General features: G+C 32.3%; 4 protein-coding genes and 1 long non-coding RNA gene across 15 annotated transcripts; 3 read left to right on the top strand and 2 right to left on the bottom strand.

Annotated features, from left to right (window-relative positions):
* The first annotated feature begins 107 nt into the window (after positions 1-107).
* LOC126855466 (uncharacterized) lies at positions 108-5,540 on the top strand. Its single transcript, XM_050603139.1, has 5 exons — positions 108-1,102; positions 1,456-1,667; positions 4,749-4,982; positions 5,206-5,344; positions 5,418-5,540. The coding sequence occupies exons 1-5, from the start codon at positions 827-829 to the stop codon at positions 5,478-5,480; spliced, it is 924 nt and encodes a 307-aa protein (XP_050459096.1). The 5' UTR covers positions 108-826; the 3' UTR covers positions 5,481-5,540.
* Positions 5,541-7,739: 2,199 nt separating this feature from the next.
* LOC126855465 (uncharacterized) lies at positions 7,740-13,982 on the top strand. Its single transcript, XM_050603138.1, has 4 exons — positions 7,740-9,114; positions 11,196-11,348; positions 12,743-13,093; positions 13,197-13,982. The coding sequence occupies exons 1-4, from the start codon at positions 8,518-8,520 to the stop codon at positions 13,362-13,364; spliced, it is 1,269 nt and encodes a 422-aa protein (XP_050459095.1). The 5' UTR covers positions 7,740-8,517; the 3' UTR covers positions 13,365-13,982.
* Positions 9,047-12,736, bottom strand: LOC126855469 (uncharacterized). 2 transcript variants are annotated; one of them, XR_007688242.1, is made up of 4 exons: positions 12,071-12,736; positions 11,833-11,967; positions 11,224-11,362; positions 9,047-9,190 (listed from the first exon to the last, which is right to left on the bottom strand). It is a non-coding gene; the product is annotated as an uncharacterized LOC126855469 (long non-coding RNA). The 2 variants fall into 2 exon arrangements; XR_007688241.1 differs by having other exon boundaries at positions 11,833-12,736.
* LOC126855463 (rab3 GTPase-activating protein non-catalytic subunit) lies at positions 12,999-24,240 on the bottom strand. 8 transcript variants are annotated; one of them, XR_007688239.1, is made up of 22 exons: positions 23,837-24,240; positions 23,645-23,755; positions 23,376-23,457; positions 23,194-23,311; positions 22,927-23,128; positions 22,528-22,855; positions 22,003-22,434; positions 21,545-21,915; positions 21,084-21,464; positions 20,815-21,015; positions 20,363-20,747; positions 20,190-20,284; positions 19,864-20,112; positions 19,612-19,785; positions 19,345-19,526; positions 18,751-18,969; positions 18,382-18,672; positions 18,090-18,242; positions 17,878-18,019; positions 16,569-16,700; positions 16,076-16,140; positions 15,782-15,903 (listed from the first exon to the last, which is right to left on the bottom strand). XR_007688239.1 is itself a non-coding variant. In XM_050603134.1 (20 exons), the coding sequence occupies exons 1-20, from the start codon at positions 23,919-23,921 to the stop codon at positions 13,072-13,074; spliced, it is 4,245 nt and encodes a 1,414-aa protein (XP_050459091.1). In that variant the 5' UTR covers positions 23,922-24,240; the 3' UTR covers positions 13,047-13,071. The 8 variants fall into 8 exon arrangements, 4 of the variants coding, with proteins under 4 accessions (XP_050459091.1, XP_050459089.1, XP_050459092.1 ...); XR_007688240.1 differs by lacking the exons at positions 15,782-15,903; positions 16,076-16,140 and adding an exon at positions 12,999-13,115 and having other exon boundaries at positions 16,569-16,684; XR_007688237.1 differs by having other exon boundaries at positions 16,076-16,700.
* Positions 14,103-17,160, top strand: LOC126855468 (acylphosphatase-2). 3 transcript variants are annotated; one of them, XM_050603144.1, is made up of 4 exons: positions 14,103-15,034; positions 15,223-15,296; positions 15,758-15,884; positions 16,865-17,160. In XM_050603144.1, exons 2-4 carry the CDS (start codon positions 15,224-15,226, stop codon positions 16,977-16,979), a joined length of 315 nt encoding a protein of 104 aa, XP_050459101.1. In that variant the 5' UTR covers positions 14,103-15,034; position 15,223; the 3' UTR covers positions 16,980-17,160. The 3 variants fall into 3 exon arrangements, with proteins under 3 accessions (XP_050459101.1, XP_050459100.1, XP_050459099.1); XM_050603143.1 differs by having other exon boundaries at positions 14,103-15,087; XM_050603142.1 differs by having other exon boundaries at positions 14,105-14,672; positions 14,908-15,296.
* Positions 24,241-24,291: the final 51 nt, after the last annotated feature.

The raw sequence follows: 24,291 nt of genomic DNA, 5'->3' as shown, positions 1-24,291 counted from the left end.
AAAAATTTTGAAAGCGTCTTTAATGTTAAGTCATTATTATAGCAAAGTTTTTATTTCATCCTCCTAATTATTGTATCGTTCCGTAAATTCTTAAATATCTGGAAGTGGAAATTGATCTAATTGGCAGCCAAGTTTGCGAAACTTCGCACATCGCTTACCGTGCTTGACTTTAAATTAGCCCAATCTCCACTTCAAGATATTCAATATCAGAATCTTTTATTATAATATCAATAAATTCTTAAGTTAACACAGATGCGTGCTTATTAAACTGTCAATAAGAAGAAATATTTCGATGAAAAGATTTATACTTTGTTATAGCTCTCGCAAGACTTTCTTATGCGTCTTACTTATGTGCGTTAAAGAAAACGAAATTTTTGAGTGAAATTATGTCTCTTATCATATAATCACATCTCGAATAAATCTAAAGTGAAATTATAGCCAGCCCTATTAGTTTCTTATCGGAATATGAATACGACAGACGATGTGACAGAACGAGCAGAAAAATTGAATCGAAAAACGTATGACGTATTTTTTATTTGTACGATTATTAGACTATTCTAAGTGGACTTTCTAAGTGGATAATATAACACGATGACGATGCCGTTGGTCGTCGCATCGCTTTTCAATTAAACGAGTGCAGTTCTGTCGAGTGCATTAAGGTGTTTGTTTCTCTATATTCTATACCTTCCTTATTTATATTATTTTATCTCCATTTGTTTTATCGGTCTCGCATTAGGTCAGTCTACAGAATTGTAATAACATATCGTGAACACGATAGCGCGCTATCAAACGAAAGAGAATTTTTTTTTCTAACGAGGAAATAAATATGTACAATACGGAATCGCGACGATTTCTCGGTAAAAAGAAGCCTACAGAAAAATCTGTAGAAGATTTTCACTCAAACAGCGATACTCAAACAATAGTATCGCAAAGACATCCTAACGTTGTTGAATGCGAAAGCTTACTAACATCGATAAATAAGCATGAAAATAATCATCCTGCTGCGTCTACAGTTGAAAAAACAGAAGGAAAACAAACTGAAAAATATGTAAACAATAAGACAGAATCAAATATCAACCATACTATACAAAATCATTCAAAGGTAAAATTTCCTTTTTTTCTTTATTATTTCTTTATGTTTATTACTTCTGCTTTTTTATTTTTGACGATTATATAAATCAATTCTTATATTCCCGAAAATTACTCTTTTAAAATCAAACATATGGAATTAATATATTTAGTGATAAATGTGTGCATATGTAATAAATATATTATATTTAAAACTATATTTAGGATTTTATTTCCTCAAGACACTATTTTTTGGTAGATACAAATTTTTAGTATTACCACATGAGAAATTTATGACTAAATTGATTAACATATCATTTAAAATTGTTTCTTTTATAATTTGAATAAATTTCATTAATCTTGCAAACATCAACGGAAACGTATTAGGAAGACGATATTAGTATATGCAATGAAAAAACTCCTCAAGTCCTCCAAGAAGCAACCAAATCGATAGAGACAAAAAAGACGTTAAAAAAATCGAAAAGAAAGAAACGAACATTTTCTTTACTCGATGCATTAATCTCAGTGAGTATAATCGGGCCTTTAGCGATCAGCGTTTGGAGAGGAGTATGGACATGGATGGATCTTCATTCGCAATTGTGAGTAACACAAAAAATAGAATTAATCTCTCAAAATCATTGCGGTATGCGTGAATAAATATAAAACTGAAATACTCTTCACATAATATGATAAAACTAATAATAATTATTAATATATAATAATTAGAGCTAATCATTTGCAATTTCAATAATACCGTAAAATTATTAAAGATTGATGGCTATGATTTATATCGATATCATATTTTTTGATATATTATAATATATTTTCTAATAGTGCATACATTTTTTTATCGATTTTTAATTAATTTAATTTTTAATATTATTAATAATTAATAATTTTCTCCTCTTATCTTATCAAAATAATCAATGAATAGAATGAATTTGAATGAACGAGAAATTAACGTGAATATTTCTTAATAATACCTTCAAAATTGGCGATACAGTAAAACCTGTTTTTGTGCGGTCCTTTTTATGCGATTTTGTTTTTGTGCGATTGGTTTTGTGCGATTTTATTTTTGTGCGACTTTTTTGTGCGATTTATTTTTATGCGGTATATGAATCTTAACGGCGTTAGCACCAATTTAATGTTTCCTATCAATGTACATATACATGTTGTGGACGAACTCTGATTACGTGGTCTCCTTGACAACGGTGTATCTGGACTTCGCGATGCTCTGTTCATTTATTTTAAACAATCTCCTGACAAGGCAGAGTCAGTTACGTACACAGTATTGTCGCTCGACGCGCGAACAGCATACGCTTCGTATTCAGAGTTTTATCCACGATTCACGTGATTAAGGATTCATTTTATAGTGAGATTAAAGGTAAATAAATTAGTTACTTTTGTTTCTATTTATATGTAGTTTTTATGATTTTTATTTTAATTTTAGACATAAGCACTCCCTTACAATGAATAATTATAGCCAAAAGAAAGTAAAAAGACAGACAATTCCATTAGAAACAAAAATTCTAATATTAAATAGACTAGCAGATGGTGAAGGATCTACAGCTGTTGCTAATGAATTTAAATTAGGTGAATCCACGATCAGAGCTATACACAAACGTGCGAATAAAATATATGAATCTTTTAATAGTGCAACAAATGACAGTAGTAAAAGAGCATCGTATTCGAGAAATATTGTATTAGAGAAGACGGAAAAGGCTCTCGTGTTGTGGTTTAAAGATTTGACTAAAAACGAATCCCCGTTCACAAAGAATTAATTCAAGAAAAAGCTAGACATTATTTCAACCAACTGAAGGACTTAGAACCAAGTTCGTCATCCTGTTCACGAAACGTGACATTTTCTGCGAGCAACGGCTGGTTTGCTGGATTTGTACAACGGTACGCACTTCACAATGTGAAGATACAAGGCGAGGCAGCGTCCGCCGATGAAACGGCTGCTATGAATTATCGCAAAGTATTAGCGGAAATCATTGATGATGGTGGATATTGCCCAGACCAAATATTTAATGCTGATGAGACTGGGTTATTCTGGAAAAAGATGCCCAGTCGAACATTAATTGCGAAATCGGAGAAAACTGCAAGTGGTTTTAAAGCGGCAAAGGACCGAATCACACTTCTTCTTTGCAGTAATGCCTCTGGTGCAAAGATGTTAACACCACTTATTATAAATAAAGCATTACACCCACGTGCGCTAAAAGGCGTAAATTTATCTGAATATCCAGTACACTTCATGGCCAATAAAAAGCATGGGTCACATCAGCTGTATTTACAACATGGTTCAATGATTGTTTTGTACCAGAAGTTGAAAAATACATGGAAGAGATGGGTCTTCCGTTTAAAGTATTGCTAATTGTAGATAATGCACCCGGTCATCCCTGTATAGAACATCCTAATATACAAATGGTGTTTTTACCACCAAATACGACCAGCCTTATACAACCACTGGATCAGGGCATAATCGCAAATTTTAAGAAACATTATATCAAATTAACTTTCAGCTACATTTTAAAAAGCTAGAGGACGATAACTTAAGCCTAACTGAGGTTTGGAAAAAATTCTCAATTTTAGACTGCATAAACCATATTATTGCAGCAATTGGACAAATCAAACAACACACATTAAATTCGTGCTGGAAAGTGATCTGGCCTGAATGTGTAATTAATCGAAACGTTACCGAAAACGCGTCAACGTTATTATCTGAAATTAGTGCGCTCGCACATAACATCGGCGGAGAAGGCTTTGACTCTTTCAACGATAATGACCTGGACGAGATGATTGAGGACCAAGCTGTCGATGATAGCGACATTATCAATAGTTTGATAGATTATGAAAATGGACAAGAAGAACCGGAATCTATTACTGCGGATAAAATATATGCAGGGATCCAGATTTCGAAAAATTGGAAACGCATTTTCTTAAAATAGATACCAATGCCGAAAGACGCTTAAAATTCCAAAAGAGCTGAGATCATGCATGTCTCACTATCGTGACGTTTACAAGCAATTGACCAGTCAACCGTCGTCACAAAACTGATCACCGACTTTATGGTACCAAAAACAAACCAATTTAAATCCTATCTTCAAGCGACGAAAGCGATTTTCAACCGATTCATCACAAGAAGATGCGCGTTTTAGATTACGACGAGTAGCAGCAAACTATTTAACGTATAATTTGAAAACTTCTCCATATATATGTACAATGAAAAATTAAATCTTTTACAATTTCTTTAGGTCTAATTTAATTATTTTATTTAATTGAAAGCATTCTCTCATCTATTTCATAAGTCATTGATGTATTTTCTAAGTCCGACTTTTTTATGCGGTCCCTATCCACCGCATAAAAAAATTTTAGGCGGTATATCGTACAAAGTTGTTTATTATATGTAAGAATTTATAAAATTTTCGAATATTTTTTTGTACGATTTCTTTTATGCGGTCCCTATCCACCGCACAAAAACAGGTTTTACTGTATATTAAATAATTAATAACTTTTACGCATTTTAACATGACATTAAAAGTGTTATATTGTACAATCAAAATTTTATCAGCAAAATATTCTCGTGATAATCGATAATGTGTGTGTGATTCGTTGATGCTGCTTTTTTTATCCTCTTGCATCATGTTATACGCGTATGCAAAAGGATTCTCTGTCAACAGATTTCCCGGCTGGTTTTGTTTCACGTTCGGCACAGCATTACATGTAACATTCGCAATTTTCAAGGATCGATTTCACGATATTTATACAAACAAATGGGCTGAATTAAATTGGCGAAAGCGACTGTTTTATCGTGCGTTACGAATTTTGTACACTTATACTTTCGGAGTGGCGTGCATCACACATTGGCGGGGTGGTTGGATCATCATCGATAATTATCTATTTACATACGTATGGTGAGTCGACATCTTCGTCCTTTTTAATTCGATAATATTTTTTCATTCGCGAACGTTGAAGTAAAAAAAAAGGGAAAGAAAAATGTTCAAAAAATTATATAGATCCATGGAAAGTTTTATCTTTGAATAAAGAAGCGTACATAAAAATATGTCACATAATAGCATGCAATTTAATAATTGCGTTAACTTGTCGTTAGCTTGTAATATCTTTCTATGTATATAGGATAACAATGGCTTTGATGTGTTCACTACTGGTGTGCTTGGCGGTTCTACGTTGCATTCGGAATTTATTAGCAACCCCATTTATAATCTTCGTTGATATACCGAGTTACGTTTTTCAATTTCCTACCAGATATAAAGTGGTGAGTTAAAAATTCAATAGATTCAATTTCTTGTCTACTCGATAAGAATATTTTTATATCTGCAATGTTTTAGGTGATAATACACCTAAATAATTGCACACTTATAATTGCAAAAGAGCTATATGATTATGTATGATAACACATTTGTGTAATTAGAAAAGAGAGCGTATTTTATACACTATTGAAGAGAGCGCGCAATTGTTTAAATTATTAATTTAAAGATTTGTATATATAAGCACACACAAAAACTGTAATTAATACGCAAATAGAATATTAATCAAATATATGTTGTTAATTTTATATAAGAAATTTCATTATCTATGTTCTTTCATTGACGATTATAAAACTACTATAATAATACGTAAATTTTGTAAGAACCAAAATTTTTTCGCATAGCGATCTAAGGATGTAGTCGGCTTTTCTGTCCATATTCTCTCATATAATTTTGTTGTCGCGATCTCTTTTATATCGCCTTTGACAATCGTATGCACTTCGTGATGGTCGCTTCTTTGATTACCGCCTGAAGAGACGCTGACCCTGTGCTCAATTGCCAAATAGCGTTTAACGCGATTATATAATGCACGTGTCTAATTTGAAAGCTTGTAAATGGAACTACATATTGCACGTAATAAGGCTTATTTTTTGTACATATGATCATATTTTCTCAATTATCAAGGATTATGCCGATCTGTAATAGTGTATCTACGTATAAGTCTGCTTCGAAATTGTTTTGCATAATATAATAAAAGTTACTGTGGAATTACTCGTTTGTTTTCTTCCGCATATCATAAAACGGGGATTTTTCTCTAAATATTATCTAAGAATTATCTAGAATGTAGAATGAAACTATGAGATTCAATCGTCTCTAGCAAAGCGTTATCAATTTTCTTGTCTTAGATATCGTGAAAATCAAAATACGTTTAATGATAGCGCACTAATTCTCAATCTATGCTACACGTGCGCATGATAATTTCATTTGAGATTAATTAATTAGAAAATTTTTAGGATGCATTATTATTTTTAGGATATATAAATAAAATGTATTAGAAAAACTGTTAATTGAAAATATGAAAATTATACAAACGAATTGTAAAAAAAAACATGATACGTATAATCGAGAGCTTTTGTAATTTTGCAAATAGAAAGATCGCGATTGTGGGGGTTTTCCTCGGAAGTTTACGAAATAATCACTGATTATTGTCCACCGATAATAGAGGCGAAATGGAAGATATGATGGTACTGTGATTGTACACATTTCTTATCTATAAAAGAAACGTTATCCATTTTCGATCGTATTTATCAAATCAGCGATTATTATAACAATCCGCGTCATGACATCGAGTTATTTTATATGCGAAATAGACATGATTATCTTTTTCTTCCAATCAGATTACGAATCTCTATCTGTATCTATCCTTAAGTACTAAATATAACAATAAACTGTATATACTGATTTTCATTATAATTTATAAAAACAATTTCTATATATAGATAAATATTATTTGGGTCCCAATTCAAAAACTATTATATTAAAATCTATATTTATGTGCGCGACATGCGTTAAGAAACTTTAAAAAATTAAATAATCTTAAGTGCAGAATGCTACGCGTTTACATAGGGTGAAATATTTAATTTTGTATCTTTCGCAACTATTCGAGATGACAGTGAATTTTATGCCCTTGACGAGATTCATAGGGATGAATTAATGAACGAAGGTGAGAAGATGTAACCCAAGCTTGATTGAAGCACAAAAAAGGAGTAAATTAGCGACGACTTTGGCTAAAGCGTCAATGGTTAAATGAGTATACGTCAATGGCTAAATGAACACGAGACAGGAAATACTATTCAGAAAAAAAATAGCGTCAAGGAGATTTGAAATTATGTCATTACGATGGAATTGTTCTTTTTTTTCAGGTTAATTAATCCGCAAGAAATCTGATAATTTCGAATTAACTTGATTTAATTTCAAGAATCCTTTTCTAAAATTTGTCATGTATATTTATCAGTCGCGCTATCGGTAATCTATGCAATTTAACAGTGTCATACACAAGATACAAAACGTGACACGATACAATGAGCGGGGATTCTACCAATCCCTCAATTGACACGATCTTTGTTTCTATTTGTTTATTCGAAGCCATTTTAAATATCTGAGTTGTGGAATAAATCACTGGGAGAACATTAAATACTTTAACGAAGGATTAATACACGTGTTTCTTATCTTTCAAATTCCGCGAATCGCATCACGATGATTCTTCTTTGAGCTGCAGCTTAAATAAGGTGACAAGCGGAAGCTCTTGAAGATACTCTGCACAACTGAATCGTCTTCGAATCGCATTACAACAGCAGGAACGCGTGTAGTTTTCGTCGATCATTCTGATCCGTGATAGCACCATGATAGCACTGCGATGAGAGGCGATTATAACGCATAAGAGGGGGAAGGGGAGATCAGAGAGAACGAGGGAGCAAAAGAGAGCGGTACCACGGGTACTTCGTGCCGGTGGTCCGCCGCGCGAGCGACGACGCTGCTCGCGATAATGCAATAGTGTTGGTCCACACGTTTAGCGGCTAAGCACAGTTGATAAAAGATAGCAATTGTACCGAAGACAAGTCAGTACTCACCCTGCTGCTGCTGATCGACGGATCCATTCGATTTCGTCGATCCTGAGTGTATAGACGGGGGTTGGATCCGACAACGCAGCTCCTTTGCATCGTTTCGGTGAAGGTCCTTGTGTGTTGAAATATAATATATTTTGTGCGATTATATTTGCATAAATCAATATGAGAAATATGAGAAAGTGTTTTTCATTGTGAATTCATCTTTGGAAGAAACTTCGTTTTCAAATATCGGGAAAATTTGTTTTTTTCACGCAGAGCGCTGAAGAAATTACCTAAGAACGCAAAAGTATACAAGATAAATATTTTTAATCCATCGAGAGCATGCAGTTATGTGAATATGAGTGTGTCAAAATGACAATGACAAAAGCTGATCTTGACAAATAAATCGAACTAAGACCAAGAGCCAGACATTTTCGGAGAATGTCAGGAAGAAAACGTCGAATGCATTTAGACATGTTGCGTTTCGTTTTTTTAAATTGATTACGCATTTTTCTTTTCTTCTTAGTCTCTCTTTCTTACTTACATGATAGTTGATAATTTCGAAACCATGCAGAATGACCAGCGGTGCGACCACTAAATTCGATCTGGATTGGATAAAAATGGTCGAGTTGCGAGCGGCTAGTGTCGGGATGACCGGGGGCCTAGACAGGAGATCCTCAAATCGTCTGCACTACGCCATCCTGACGATCCTGGACACAATATTCTCCGCGTTTATAGTCGCGCCTGCGGTGGTCGGTTACTGGCGTGGCACCTGGGAGCTCAGCGACTTCTATGTCTATCCAAACGAGCCAGTGTTCAGCAGCTTCGCATCGATCACGATCGGTTTCACCGGTATCTTCGTCTTCAACGTGCTGCAACATAGTCTGGTCGACATCCTCCATCCAGACAAACATCGACTGTCTTATTATCTCGGCTCACGGCTCTATACCAGCATCTTCGGTCTATGTTGCGTGAATGCTTGGCGCGGTATCTTTAAGGCCCTGGACATCTACACGGAGCAGACGCCCGGCACCATCGTCGCCATAACCGTCGTCAGTCTCCTCGCACTCGGTATCATGCGCGCGATCCGCAACGTGTCCGCGCCACCGTTTTCGCTTGTTCTCGACTCGTGTCCGGGTTACTTCGAAGTACAAACTATGTTCCGCGTCAACGTAAGTATTCATCTCTCACCTCACTCGGGGTGTGCCGCAAACCGAGTTGTCCAATGTAAGATTGCAATCTTACAATCTAATTATAAATAAATATTACATAAAGAAAGTTGAATTAGAAAACAAGAATGCAAGATAACATGATGTTAATAAGAGAGGAAAGAAGAAAGGAAAAAAATTTCAGAATAAGATTACAGAAAAGCTGTATTTTTTTATGAAAGGACTCTTAGACTCATCTTTTAATGTATAGCTTCTAATGGGAGATGTGTGTAATGTTCTTTAATAAGTGAAATCAAAAGTTTATCTCTACTTAAGAAAACAATCTGTTTATAAAACTAACAGATAAAAATCATTAAAAATGTATTAGTAGGTAAAGCTCATTTATCAAAATGCTGAGTATATCGCAACGTTAGAAATTATCAAAATTCCTGTCCAATATTGTTCTGAATATCTTACAATGTATAACATAAACATTTTTTTTATATCGAATTTTTAATTACCAGAGAAGAGAAGTGTATCACCTTTTTTTGTTTCTCCTTTCATTTGATGTGAGAGATTTTAAAAATATGCATTTTAAATAATAAAAATAGTTTGTGTATCACGTATATATCAGAAAAATTTATAACTTTGTCTTTTCTGATAACTGTTCCTTTTGTTTACAGCCACATTAAAAAAAAATGTATCTATAGAAAACACATATTTTTCTCTGGTAATTAAAAATTCGATATAAAAAAAATGTTTATGTTATACATTGTAAGATATTCAGAACAATATTGAACAGGGATCTTAATAATTTCTAACGTTGCGATATACACACTCAGCATTTTGATAAATGAGCTTTACCTACTAATAAATTTTTAATGATTTTTATCTGTTAGTAAACAGATTATTTTCTTAAGTAGAGATAAACTTTTGATTTCATTTTCATATTAATGAATGTGATGTCAGTTTGACAATTCTTTACTATGTGATAATAAGAGCAAGGAAAATAAGATAAATTGATAGAAATGATAGAAATTTTCTAACGCAATAATTATCTGCTAATCCTTCTTAATACAACAATAAGAACTTGCTAATTCTTCTTAAATGTATTACATACAAACTGCATATAAAATACATACAAACAATATATAAATGTTTTTTATGTATTGACAGAGATTTGACAGCGAAAAAGGAACGCAAAGAGTAAATATCCGAAAAGAGAATTTGCTTTAGAATCCAGAGCCACTTCGTGCATTACATTACACAAACATAATAATTTTCTCTCGATATATTATTGGCGATTGTGCTCACTAGTCAGTTCAATCACTGGGATAAAACGCGTCGTAAATCATAAATCGGATCCACGAATCGCATGTGCCTCGTCGCGTTCAAGCTCGCGTTATCGGTGTGTATAAGCACAGTTTCCGGCTAAGTCCCCCGATCGTCAACCACTATTGCGCTTGTATAGTCTACGTGCGCATTAGCGCAGTATGTGCAAGTGCACTAATTTACGCGACACATCTTGTCGTTTGTGATCGCGCCTTCTTCTCTATCTATACAGAGAAGGTTTGTCTTATCTAGACAATTCCTCGAGCAATAAGCGTTTTTTTATCAATCTGTATTAATTTATATTAATGTTCTATAATGTTATATATATATATATATATATATATATATATATATATATATATAATATTAAAATTAATTTATATAATAATTAAATAATTATATTAATTAACTATTGTTTGATCTAACTATTGTTGTATCTTTCTTTTACCATTAAGTTTATAATCGTATTTGATGAATTTTTGAACAGCTAGACATTTTTCACGCGCTGATAATATTTTTCTGTCAAAATATAATGAACATGTAGATAATTTCTACATGCATAATTAATATTGATTCCTATCTCGACAGATATATCACATATATGATATATTAATTTATATGTATTATCTTTCAAGAGTGGCGCAAAATAATATTTTATTAATCGAAATATAGAATCATGGAATCTTTCGCGCGATATATTTTGATATATTATTATTTAATATATATTTTTTTATATCCGAAAGCCATATGTAACGTTAATATTACGATTACAGAATACAAGGGACTGGTCATTGTACTTACTGGATTGTGCCTTTAGCGTCGGTGTTGTTGGCACGTTGGTTGCTTTCGTCTGGAGAGGTTTTTGGATCCTCTTCGATATTTATCTATTTCCGGAAAATCCCAAATATTCTGCCATTGGCTCACTGGTAAGCACAATTTCCTTGTATTGATAACAAAAACAAAATTGTAAACATTCAGATAATCAATAATTTCAACATAATTTACTTTGCATTGTATATCACAATATCATATATTATTTTCCCAAATAAAAATAAATCAGTTTTCTATTTTATTTATCTTTATCAGAGTTCTGTGACATCATACATTAATTTATATTATTATTTATTTACTTTTAAGAACCAAACTTGATTGCTTCGCAAAAACAAAACTACAAGAGTGTTGGTAAACACTGTACGACAGTTGACGATAAGCGATGAATGTAAATAATAAAAAAAAGAAAAAAAAGATAATGACAATAATATTAAAAATAAAAAAGTAAAGAAAAGATAATAGCACAAAATAATAAAAATAACGATAATAATTGACAGTAGAATGTAAATCATAAAATTAGAATAATACGTAAATATCTCTACATGCAACAAACTTGTTTCGTAATAACAAGAATGGTACCTTAAAGAAAATTACTGTTATGCTTGGCCAATTAAAGCATCGATTTGAGATTCATCAACGGAAAATTTTGGACGCACTATCTAATATCAGACGCGCAGATTAATCTGTAGATATTTTGCACCATCGTCGCTAAATCTGAAACGATCCGTCAATATTAAAATGTATATATCATGCGATAAAAAAATATAAAAATTTTGATAAAATAAATTTGATGATATCACATATATGTTCAACTCACTTGAGCAAAAAGACGGTTAATTAATTATTCTAAGCATCAATTACAATCGTGGACCGCAATTGTCGATACTCAAGCCAATCATCGAAATACACAGTTCATAATGTTATTTTCTTAAATATATGTTCGCGAAGATGATTGCACGTGCAACTCCCGTTATTGTTCAACGATTACAATAAAGCAACGAGAAACAGTAAATTTTGTAGACATACGACGTACGTGCCTAGTGTCATGGCACTACACGCCGGTAGTTCGATTATATAATTGAATATTCGCCAATTGTATGATTGCCGAGGCACATGGCACAATTGTCGGTATATGCATATGAAATGTTTTAAATTATCCCTGATTCGTCATTTATCATGTCGTCGATGTTGACCGACACGATTTATACGATTTTCGAATACAGATCGCGTTTAAATTTTATATGCAGCAAAAATAAAATTATTTTAGCAAAAAAAAAAAAAAAATCTTTTGTTTCTTTTTTTTTTCTTTTTAGGGTACAAGATATATTTAAAGGGAATAGAAATTTCAGAATATAAGCTCTTTAAAAACATTAACAAAAAAATTGATTTTCCTGTTGAGACATATAAAGGGATAGAATTATTTATATCATCTGTTGTAAAGATTTGCTAAAATTTGAGAAATATATAATACAAGAAATATATATTACAGGCTATCGGCTATTTTATAGTCGCCGTGACGTTTTGTCTGCAACCGATGATGCGATATGTTTGCGCGCGTCTTCAGGGTCTGGTTCTCTTAATAATCGCAGACGCTTTTCTCCTTCTGAGCTTCCTGGGGACTGTGAATGTCTGGCGCGGCATATGGAATGCGCTTGATCTATGGCTGTTGCCGGATAATCCGGAATTATCTTGCTGGATCACCCACATCGGCTGTTTCGTTTTTCTCGTCCTCCTTAATTGTAGCAACACCATTCTTGTACGTGGCGTTTACATCGATGCTGAGGAAGAGGCAGGGAAGTGCGTCGTATTTCCGTGTCACTATCTTCGATTATTCTTCAAGGTTTGTATACAATATTTTCTCGCTGGAACAGATATAAAAAAATAAATATCGAAACAATTAAATTAATAATCTTTCTAACGTTGTCGCTTATTTCGAATGCCAGATCGAACGCGAAAAGAAGCAAGCAAGACAGCAAAAGCTGCTGGTGGCCTCCCAAGATTTCAATGGCCATACCGATGTAAACGAAAAGGACAGCGAGACTGGAACTTTCCTGCCAAATAATACCGCGATAACGATTATACCAGCGAATGCGGACTCTCCTCTCGCATAAATGATGCGAGAAGTCGATCTGTCGTAGATGAGATAATTCGAATGAAGGAGGATGGTTTGCCGTGTACGAGTTCAATCGTGCAAAGAAGTGATTCGCATTTGGCAAATGTTTGTGTGAGACAGTGTTTCTTTCCAAATTGAACTTTCATCCCCTCACTTTGTGTATCCATCCTCAAGACGTTATCTCCTAAAAAAGCGCGATAATCCCTTTAATCGTGACCCTAAACAGAACTGGAGTACCAAGAAGTAGTGAGTTATAAAGATACCTTGACTAGTGATATACGCAGCAGAAAAAAACGATTGGAAGGCTGTGAAATGAACAATATATTTGCAGTAATATTTGCAGAAAATTTTGCAGTGTATAGTAATATATGATGTGCAAATGCCATAGGAATGACAAAAATTAGAATCTTGAAAGTAGGATTAAATGCCGTGCATTTCGCCTTTAAAAATCGTTCGTATAGTTATAACTATATCCGAAGAAAAACTAATGTGCAATATATATATATAATATATATATAAAAGAAAAGACTATTTATATATTTATTTAAAAATGTTGTGCATAAAGAAATTGATCCATATAGAGATACTTATTGAATAAATCGAGTATTAATGTTAATATGTGTCACCACATATATTTGCTCACTTCTTCCTCTAATCTAATTGTAATGGTCATTTATTATTCCATATGCTTGATGCGTGGACTAAAATATTAATCATGACTTGAATTGAAAATCAATTATAATTTAACATTACGCAGAACAAAAAAAAGTGGCTTGCTAGTCGTTTTATCTTCACGAAATTAGATTTCTATAATAAGTGCTATAACGTGCTGCCGTCTTATTTTATACATTAGCCACCAGTATTTGACTTAATCTATTAGAAAAAAAAAATCGCGATTTCTCTTCGATAATTTCGCGCGGATTACCCAAACTTGTGCACGTGTACAGATTTATTATTGAGTTTAGCATCGAACGGGACCTTGAACGACGACGATATAATAGATTGAACAGGATCATTATAAAGTAGAACCCTCTCTCCCGTATCCTGTGGTATACCTCGTACTTTTTGCTCTTGTGCTCGCTTTCGGGCAATTACTACGTCATAGCATACTAATAACTAATTAGCCGAGATAATGACGGGACAATAGGCGGCAGGCATGATGGATGGGAAGTGCTTAGTTCGACGATAAATGCTTGCTCCCCTGGCCTACATTTAATGTTTCCACAATGAACAACTCCCTTGTGTGCGTCGACGAAGCAAGAGGAATTATTTTTCTACATATATGGCGGAATCAATCGCATCTTCGGTTATTATTCATTCTTCTTTCGTTTCACAATCATTTCATTCATGCTATCTCTTGTAGATTAAGTGTTTCTCATATAGTATGCGCTATCAATTGTGCGCTATCATTTTGTTGATACGAAAAATATTTGTTAAGAGACGTCCTCGTAACATATCTCTCTATTAAAGTTGCTATCAAATCAAAATACAAAAAAATCCTTTGATTTCATGTTCAAATAATGTAACTGGATCCTCGAAAGGATCATAGACTGTTGATCGATCTCGACACTCAATCGATCACAATAAAATCAATGTCAACGTGGTGGGGTGATCTATTTGAGGAAACGCGGCGACGCAAACATCGTGCAACAAGAATCAGTCAGCGAGGTGAGTCGTGGCGAAAGGTGAAACATCGTTATAAAAAGAAATAGAGACAGATAGTGAGTGTCCGATCAACAAAACTGCAATCTCGGGATATTCTATATCTTTACTGTGCATTCAACTCTAATATTCGAAAATTTTATCATATTACACGAGATACAGACTAACGCAAGATTCTGTTAAAATTCGAACAGGATGGCGGCGGATGATCCCCTTTGCTGGGAACCATTGGTATCCGTCGAATTCGAAGTTTTTGGGAAGGTACAGGGTGAGCATCAAATGTTTTTACTTGAATCAAAGAATCGATGTCGCTTTTTTCACTTGTTATACTAAATAGCTTAAATCCCAGCTATCTGCAGTCGCAACGATTTTGTACAATTACTTATGTGAATCATTTATCATTTTCATTTCGTCACGAGTTAAATTTTTTCATTTCCAAGCATTGTCCTGAAATTTAAGTTAAGTTTCATTAATATTTATTAAATATTAGCCAATCTATTTATTTTTTTACCTGTTCTTGTAATAAGGCATTTTATAATTTGCATTTGATTAAAATATACTCTTATTGGCATTTACACTTTAATAAGTACATCTCCGTTTTAGCATGAGACTAATATATGTATATATGAGCGTAAGCACGCGATTATACATATTTGTTTACATAAGCATTTGGCATCTCTTTATACCGAGTCTAGCAGAGATTCTTAAAGTCTTTAACAATCCTTGCAGGCGTTTATTTTCCAAAGTACGTGAGGGACATATGTATGCAATTGGGAATTTGCGGTTGGGTGAAAAACAGTAAAACTGGCACAATCCTCGGGAAGATGCAAGGATCTCGGGCGCTCGTCGATCAGATGTGAGTTTTAAAATTGCATCTGTAAATAAACTCTAACAGTTTTAAAATTATTAGTTGAAACATATAAATGCAAGATAAACGGTGTGTATTTCTACGGTTCCTCGACCGTCCTTGACTGACAATTGCTGCGTAACGAGCAGTATGTCGAAAAATGACTTTAATAACGATTTAATGAAATAATGACGCATCACCTGTTTCCTTCGTCGATTTCGCAGCTACGTTATCATGCCCAAGTACTGTTAACGTTGAAAGACGCCTAAACATAGACCATCTTATATGAAGAATGATTTTAAGTCTTCCGAAAAATCCTGAAATAGAAGCTAATCGAACTAAATTTCAGTTCGCATAAACAAGTAAGACATAGTTTTAACAGGAATGCAAAATAAAATTTGCCCTTGGCAAAAGAATCGTTAAAAAGATATATATAAAATACTTGTTATTTAGAGATGTGAGCCAGACCTACTGAACCTACTGATCTTCAATCGTCATCGCGAAAGAGTAATATATCTTAATCATGCGTCATTTTAACGCTTACACGAAGATTCCATCTCAATATTATCGTAACGTAAAAATATCTGAACTCGGTCTGATTAGGGTCTCTAATTATAATTTTGGAGCGTGTGGAGAGAGCATCGTGTGTGACAAATATAAAAATGCATTTGTACTGATAGAACGCACACTCACTTGGTGAATGTTCGTTGTTTGGTAACGATGTCAACGATGCAATTGGCAACACGACAAGTGTATGACCTTCTTAAACTTGAAATTGAGCACTGTTCACGGTTTTCAGCCAATTGTATCTGCAGAAACATAAATCTTTAAAAAAAAATAACGTAAAAATATATTTGTAACATTGAAATATGTTCAAAAATATCAAATAATGTTTATTCCTTGCACTTTATATATCGTTAAAGAGCAAGACAACATTTATAATCTCTTCTCTAACGCAATGCAACTTTAAATAAATATTCAATTTTCAGGGCACAGTGGTTAACGTCAGTGGGCAGTCCGGGTAGCGAGATACATCATTGTGAATTTACAAATTGGGAAACCATCACGAAGCAGCAATATCAAGGTTTCGTGATTCGTTTTTAAAAACATAACACATAATTAATGTATAATATTTAAAAAGTATACCTCAAATGCAAGCAATTGATTTGCATGTAGCAAACAGAGTATACTCAAAATTCCACTGATATTGAGAATAATAGATTACTAGTTTATATATGATGTAATGATAAGAAACGTAATATTTAATGTATTCCTAATATATATATATATATATATATATATATATATATATATATATATATATATAATGCATTAAATATTACGGATCTCTTAAGAACAACTTTTTAAAGATAATTATTCTAAAAAATGTAAGTTCAAAAGAAATATTATATTTAATTACAGATATTACATGATAGAGTAATTAGAATAATTAAAGATTATTAGAAATTATTGACTATATATATGACTACCGAATACTTGAAAAATCAATAAATATATTCTAATTTCCCTTCTTCAAAAAAGCCAGATAAATTATTATTATATATATGCAAATCTTTTAGAACAAGAACAATTAGTCCTGTGATAAAGCAACGCTATATATATAATATGAGAAATATTATATATACAAATATATATATTCTTAATACAGAATATGGGTCAAAGATAATGAACATTGTTTATACTAAGATCGTCATATAATTCCGCTTGATTAAATTGCCATAATGTCGCAAGAAAAAAGTAACAGTTTATATTACTTAATTTTACGACTTTGCAGCTTGATTATCATTCTTTCTACTACTATATACGATAGTGACATATCTTGTCATTCCATCGATAAATTGACAATGACTTCAACTATTATGGCGTTTTGTTATATTTAATATATACAAATTATACAGTTTGTGATAAAATTCTTGTATATAGCTTCATGCTTCATGATATCACAGGACAGTTTACAAAGAAATCAGAAACTAATTATTACCCTCATAAATAAATGTTGCATCCAACATCAATTGCGCAATATGATAATCACAGTGAGTTTTAGGTAAATGCACAGATATTCGTCGAATCAGTTCCACAGTGTCGACATTGGAACAATTCGTACAGACTACTTCAGGCATGTTCTGGGAAAAATTGTACAGTTAATAAAAGCTAAAAATATTTGATAAATACATACCAACAAATTACACTTACCAAATTTTCCAAATATCTTGTAAGCGCTGGACTCATTTGTGACATTTCTTCCAAGAGATTAGGTGTTTTCGAAAGATATGCCATCATTCTTCTTCCAGCTATAGGCAATAAGTTTGTAGCCAAACGTTCAATATCGGTTACTGCTACAGTTACCTAATTACATGTACATTGTGAATAGATATATAAATATAGTAAAGACATTAGTACACAAGTATAAGAGAGTATAAGATATTATAAAAATAACAATATATATATATGAATAATAAAAATGGCTTATTATATATATATTTACCTCTTCCGCCAAACGATCAAAACCGTTTATATACAATTGACAGGCTTGGTGTATTCTCAATTCATCACTATTAATTTTCCAAATTGACGCCAACGCCTGACACTTGCTCATCCACGAAATAGCCTGTGACGAACTAATCGTCACGCCGTCGGTGGTTTCGCGATGAATGAATTCCATCGACGCTGTAATTACTCTGCATAAAAATTCCGTACGCATATGATCTCTCTTGTCATCTCGGTACCACGTGAATATCGCTTTATCCGTTATGTCTTGAAAGAAATAGGGTTGAACCTGTGTAAATATAATAAAGCGTTCATATATGTTTGTATACATAGACTCGCGCAATTAATCATTGCGTGCTTTACTTACTACGGACTCAAATAAGTTATTCAGTGGTTTCAGCATTTTCAAATTAAGACACGCCATCATATACAGAACATTTGCCACTTGCACATGTAACAAGATCAAATCGTACCAAGCTGGTGTTTGAGAAATGGCTAATGTGGCAAATGGTTGTGGTCCGGTATGTCCATCCCATAATTCTTCCGACTTTATTGTTGCACCATCTTCTCGTTTAAGTATCTCGTCCTGCATAATGTAAATTAATATTTCTTTATATAGAATGTTCCAAAAAATTAGATGTCCTTTAATAGCAAAAAATCAATTACACCTAAAATTAAAGAATGTAATTTTGTTCATCTTTTGACTCTATAAAATTTAATTTGCGAAAAAAAATTTTTTTTTTCAATCGTAATTCAAATGCCTCAACATTTTCACTAAAAAAAATCATCTCAAATTAGCCAGAAAATCTATATATTAAAAGGATATCTAGTTTTTTGGGACACATATATTAAAGTAAAATCCGCTTATTAATTTATGATTTCTAGAAATTCCTTCCTCATTTAATAAATTAAATAATTTTTATATAATTCTCTCTATGTACATTCTATTCTATGTACTAACGTCAACAAATATATCCAAGAAAGTGAGACAGTGCTGTAGAAATGTTGTCAGTTGAATGTCGGACAAACCAATGTCTTGCATGCATAATCTCTCCTTTGGCAACTTTCCGAGCTTGTTCATCAGCTTTGCTGCTGCTTCCATTCTTTTCTTTATGTGAAGCGTCCACATTAAACAGCAAACGCCTATCAAATAAACACATATATAGCATACATATAAATGTTCATTTTAAAAGTATTTCACTGAAAAAAATATAAAAATGCTGCTTACCATGTTTCATATTTTTCATAGGTATTTGTCGTAAAACAGTCAAAGCAGCTGCAAGCAGATCTAATTGGGTAACATCTTTATTCCATGACATAGCAAATTCCCAGCATAAATTGGCCAGCAAAACACTGCTCGTTAAACTGTATGGAAAATGGCGCTTAAGTAAAATCATTTTGTCTGGAAAAAAAAGAAGAAAAATTGAAATTATAAAACGTAAATATATTAATGATATTATTTTTTTCAAATATCTCTTGCCTAATATATATGCTTCCGCTGTCATATTGGTTTTTGCTTCATCTCCAATTTCTACCGATAATGAAAGAAGTTTTGGTTGTTCTTGTTGAGATACTTCAATGGCAGTTGCTTCATCCAGTGTATCAGTTAATTGTAAAGAATCCATTGATAATTGCAGCTGATCAAATTCCACATCAGTTGTGTCGATTAATCGTGTTGGATCAATACCTGTTGTACTGAGCCATTTTGCAACCAGTTCAGAGACAGAACCTGATACAAATAAATAAAAAATATAAAGAAAGAACTATAAAGTATTATTAAATAAATTATAAGTTTAAATTATTTACCTTTTCCTTTGGAAATAATTGATGCTAAAGAAATATCATTTTTTGTAAATGGTAAAGCAAAGAATTGTGTTGTTTCGTCTGGTATAACTTGCTGACTAAAATTAAAGAAATGTTTATTATTAGAAATTATGACATATAATTAATACATATAACATTTAATTTTTAGAACATACCTAATAATAGTGTTCAAAATGGTAATATCTTCAAGATTCCCAATTAACAATGTGAATTGACAAGTATCGTTGCTAACATTTTCCCATTCGCTAATTGAACTATATGTTTCATCATCTGGGGTGATGTCACTCAGTTTATTTTCCGTTTTATCTATGTTGGTTACATTATTTATATTTTTAATGTTTTCACCTTCATTGCCATTAGTTTCCAACAATTTTTGATTTTCCAATTTCTCTTTATATTTCTCTAGAATCATAGCAATTGCTCTACATGCTAATGCAGCAGTAAGCGCATTAAAAGGTTTTGTAGATTCTGTTAAAATAGTCCGTACAGTTTTCCACCAAAGAGAAACTTCATTATATTCAACACATATATCTTCCACATCTATTAAATTTAAATTAATCAATTTCAATATATGTCATAAATAATACATTTCCTAACCAGAACTTACCAGTTAACAAACAAATAACATGTAAAAGCTGCGTAAAACGTTTTAGTTCAATTTCCAAAGATACAGTTTCCTCTTTATGTGTCCAATAAATTAATGCCAGTTCCATGAAATTAAATGGTTGAATGTTACTATCTTTAGCAGCTTGTTGCCATTTCTCTTTTACATCATTCGAGTACATCCATCCTTGATATATTAGTCGCGCTAAAAATTGCATTATATTTAATGTAATAATAGCAAGTTATTACAAGGCCATTGCAAAACAAACTTACAAATATCGTTCATTGTTTCTTTTTTTAAGTTTTTTCGTAATCCAATGAATCTTGATGTACCAAATTCAAAGCATGATAGAAAATTAAAAAACATTTTTTCATCCTCTTTAAATTTGACTTTAGTTTCTGCCGAAACATTATTATCCTTAAAACTATTTATCATCTTGGCCAATTTAATAATACGGTGTACTTCTCGTTCCGAGGTCAATAATATCGAAGATAAATATTTAGGACTTGGTGCATTATCAGCTGTTACAATGTTATACTCAGGAGGAATGTCAAGTTGAGACTTAATATATTTATAAAATATAATTATTTGCTGTAATTGCATAGTCAACTGATGAAGCATCTTAGCAGTAGGTTCTAATTCTTTTTCTTCTTCTACAAAACATTAATATAATAATATTACATACAATATTATATTATATATATATTATATACAAACACATACACACACACACCTGATTTTATCACAAAACAATTTATTGCAGCAAGCAAAGCATCTGGCAAAATATGTTTGCTATTCATTAAGACTTCTATCATCTGTACTTTAATTTCATTTGTCTTTAATCCCAGACAAGTGTTGGTAACTTCAAAAACTAATTTTTCTTCATTAAATTCTTCTTCCCTCAGATATGTTCTCAGTTTTCTAAGTAGATGTATGTCGCGCGCTCGTTTTCCGTTTTTACTATTAAGTGCAAAATGAAATGGAACACAAATCTCCTTTAACCCTCCAAGTGGATCCATAAACACACACGAGTATTGCGCCTTATTCTTTGACAAAATAGCATTTTCATTTGCGCCCAGAAAACCATAGTTAATATATAGTAGTCTATAAGAATATATTAGATTAATAATCTTATATTAGATAACCAAAATACAGAGAAGACAGAGAATAATATAAATGATTATGGATTACCGTCCATTTTTACTAGCGGTAAAGGTAGTGATCTTTGGACCTTGTTGTATGTTCCAAATGTCTATCACACCTTTCTTCGGCGCATAAATAACTAGAAATAACGCCGTGCGCAATAAGGTTTTTCGTCCAGATTTATTTATATTCCTGTGGATTCCACGATCTCTCTCTTCGGTAGCTTCGATCCAACCACACTGAGCATCGCGATATCCTTTCCACATTCTAACAGCTACACCTCTCTTGTTATTTATAAGTAATACTCTGCCCATAGCGTCCGATATTACCGATAACATTTTATTTGGACTACAGACGATGCAATCACCTTCTCTCATAATGTCGCTTAAACCAAACCGACAACTCATTGTCTCTACAGATTCCTGAATGTTACCCTTTGATGCTTCAGATGTAGTACTCTTCGAACTGCCGCGAAACCATCTAAGAAGAAATTAATGTATTAATTACAATTAATCTCTTTGGAAACTTATTTAATTTATTTGAAAATATTGTATAATATATACATATACTTACGGAACAGCAGTACCAATAGCATTAGCCAATTTGCTAGCCATAGCAATGGCAACGTCCGATAGAACTGGAGCATTACCACCCTCTAATGCATAATGAAATCCTACAAATGGCCGTTTTCCTGTTGCAACGACTAAATTATGTTGCGGCGCGCTAGATCTATACATTGCATTATATCCGCCGCAAATTGAAGCTGTCATGAAATGATCAAAACTATTTATCGATGTTGTGCCAATTACTTCTGAATCATTTGCAATATCTTGATTTTTAAACGCCCATTTTTTATATGACAAGTTAGGAACTGGTGGTAAATCATTGCAGTTAGCTTGAACTGTAAAAAAGAAAAAAATATTAAATTAAAATCTTAGGCCAGACAAATGTAGCATATAATAGAGAATATACCTCTAGCCAAGTGATTTCTACATGCACGTAAAGTTGAAAATAATGGAAATCCTTGTAATATGCAGACACCGCTATTATACAATATATAAATTTCTTCGCTACAGCCAGCATCTCCAACATGCCTTGGTAATGAAAATGATTGACATTTTATTCCTAAAACTGATTCATTGTGAATCTGTTCCTCAAAGAGCAATGCACCTGTCTAATATAAAAAAAAATTAGTATAATAGATTAATGATAAAATAATAATAAAAATTAAGCTCTTACTTCAGTATAGAATCTAATAAAGCCTGTATTATATCCAACAGCTATACATGTCCAATCTGGACCACTAGCTTTTCCTAAAGATATTAAAGGTAAACAGATCACTGATGTTATCCATTCACTAAAAAAAGTATCTTTGTTATAATTAGAATATTTTTAGTGCATTTCTTAAAAATATTACTCACTTCTGTTCCTTTGTTATTTCTCCATGCCATGTTATATGGAATTTATTTTTTATTTCATTTAATTCTTGCGAATCCCATTTTGCTATCAACAAATTAAAGAACATTTGTTCATAGAAAAAAAAATATATATATATATATAATTATATATATAATTCCATATAATTTTAAAATTTTTATGACTTTAAATATATTATTAATCTTAGATGATACATGTAATGAAAGAATATGATAAAAACATAAATAATATGAGGCATAAGATTTATACTTACAAACAAATATAATCATCTTTGTATTCCAAGCTATTGCAAACACATCTCCAACCGATGACAATGATATATGACAATCTTGAAGAGGTAATTCATTGCTTGGTACATACTCATCTAAAATGTACATAATTAAGAATATATATTAAAATACACAATAAATACATGATTCTATCAATATTATCAAGCAAAACTTACATTTACTAATAGCACTGCCATAAAGTAATTTCTTAACATTATCTATATCTGGTATATTTGCTATTCCTTTAATTTGACAGGACATTGTGCGTAATTAGTTATGCACAATAGTAATCTTCTGTAACAATTTTTAATCCTCGCATCTATTTGTATTATTTGTTTACCATAATCTATGCTTGGTAATAAACGTAATCTCTATTGTGTATATATACAATCCGTCATACTGATTCCTTTTTATCCGACATCTATTCGCTCTCTTCCAAGTTAAATATATTTACGAGTCTAAATTTAAATCGAAATTTTAGAACTCGCGTTATTTCTCGACAAAATTTATTTTTTATTGCCGTCTTTTTTTAGGGAAAAGCGAAAGATGCGTATTCCGACATTCGCTATCTCAAGTAATATTTAGCCATCTTTAAAAAATCTAAAGGAATGCGTTCAAAAATCCTACCTAT

This window comes from Cataglyphis hispanica, chromosome 16 (genome assembly GCF_021464435.1).
Source record: "Cataglyphis hispanica isolate Lineage 1 chromosome 16, ULB_Chis1_1.0, whole genome shotgun sequence".
NCBI classification, from domain to species: Eukaryota; Metazoa; Arthropoda; class Insecta; order Hymenoptera; family Formicidae; genus Cataglyphis; species Cataglyphis hispanica.
The sequence above is the reverse complement of the archived record's forward strand: the minus strand, read 5'-3'. Positions and strand labels throughout refer to the sequence as shown.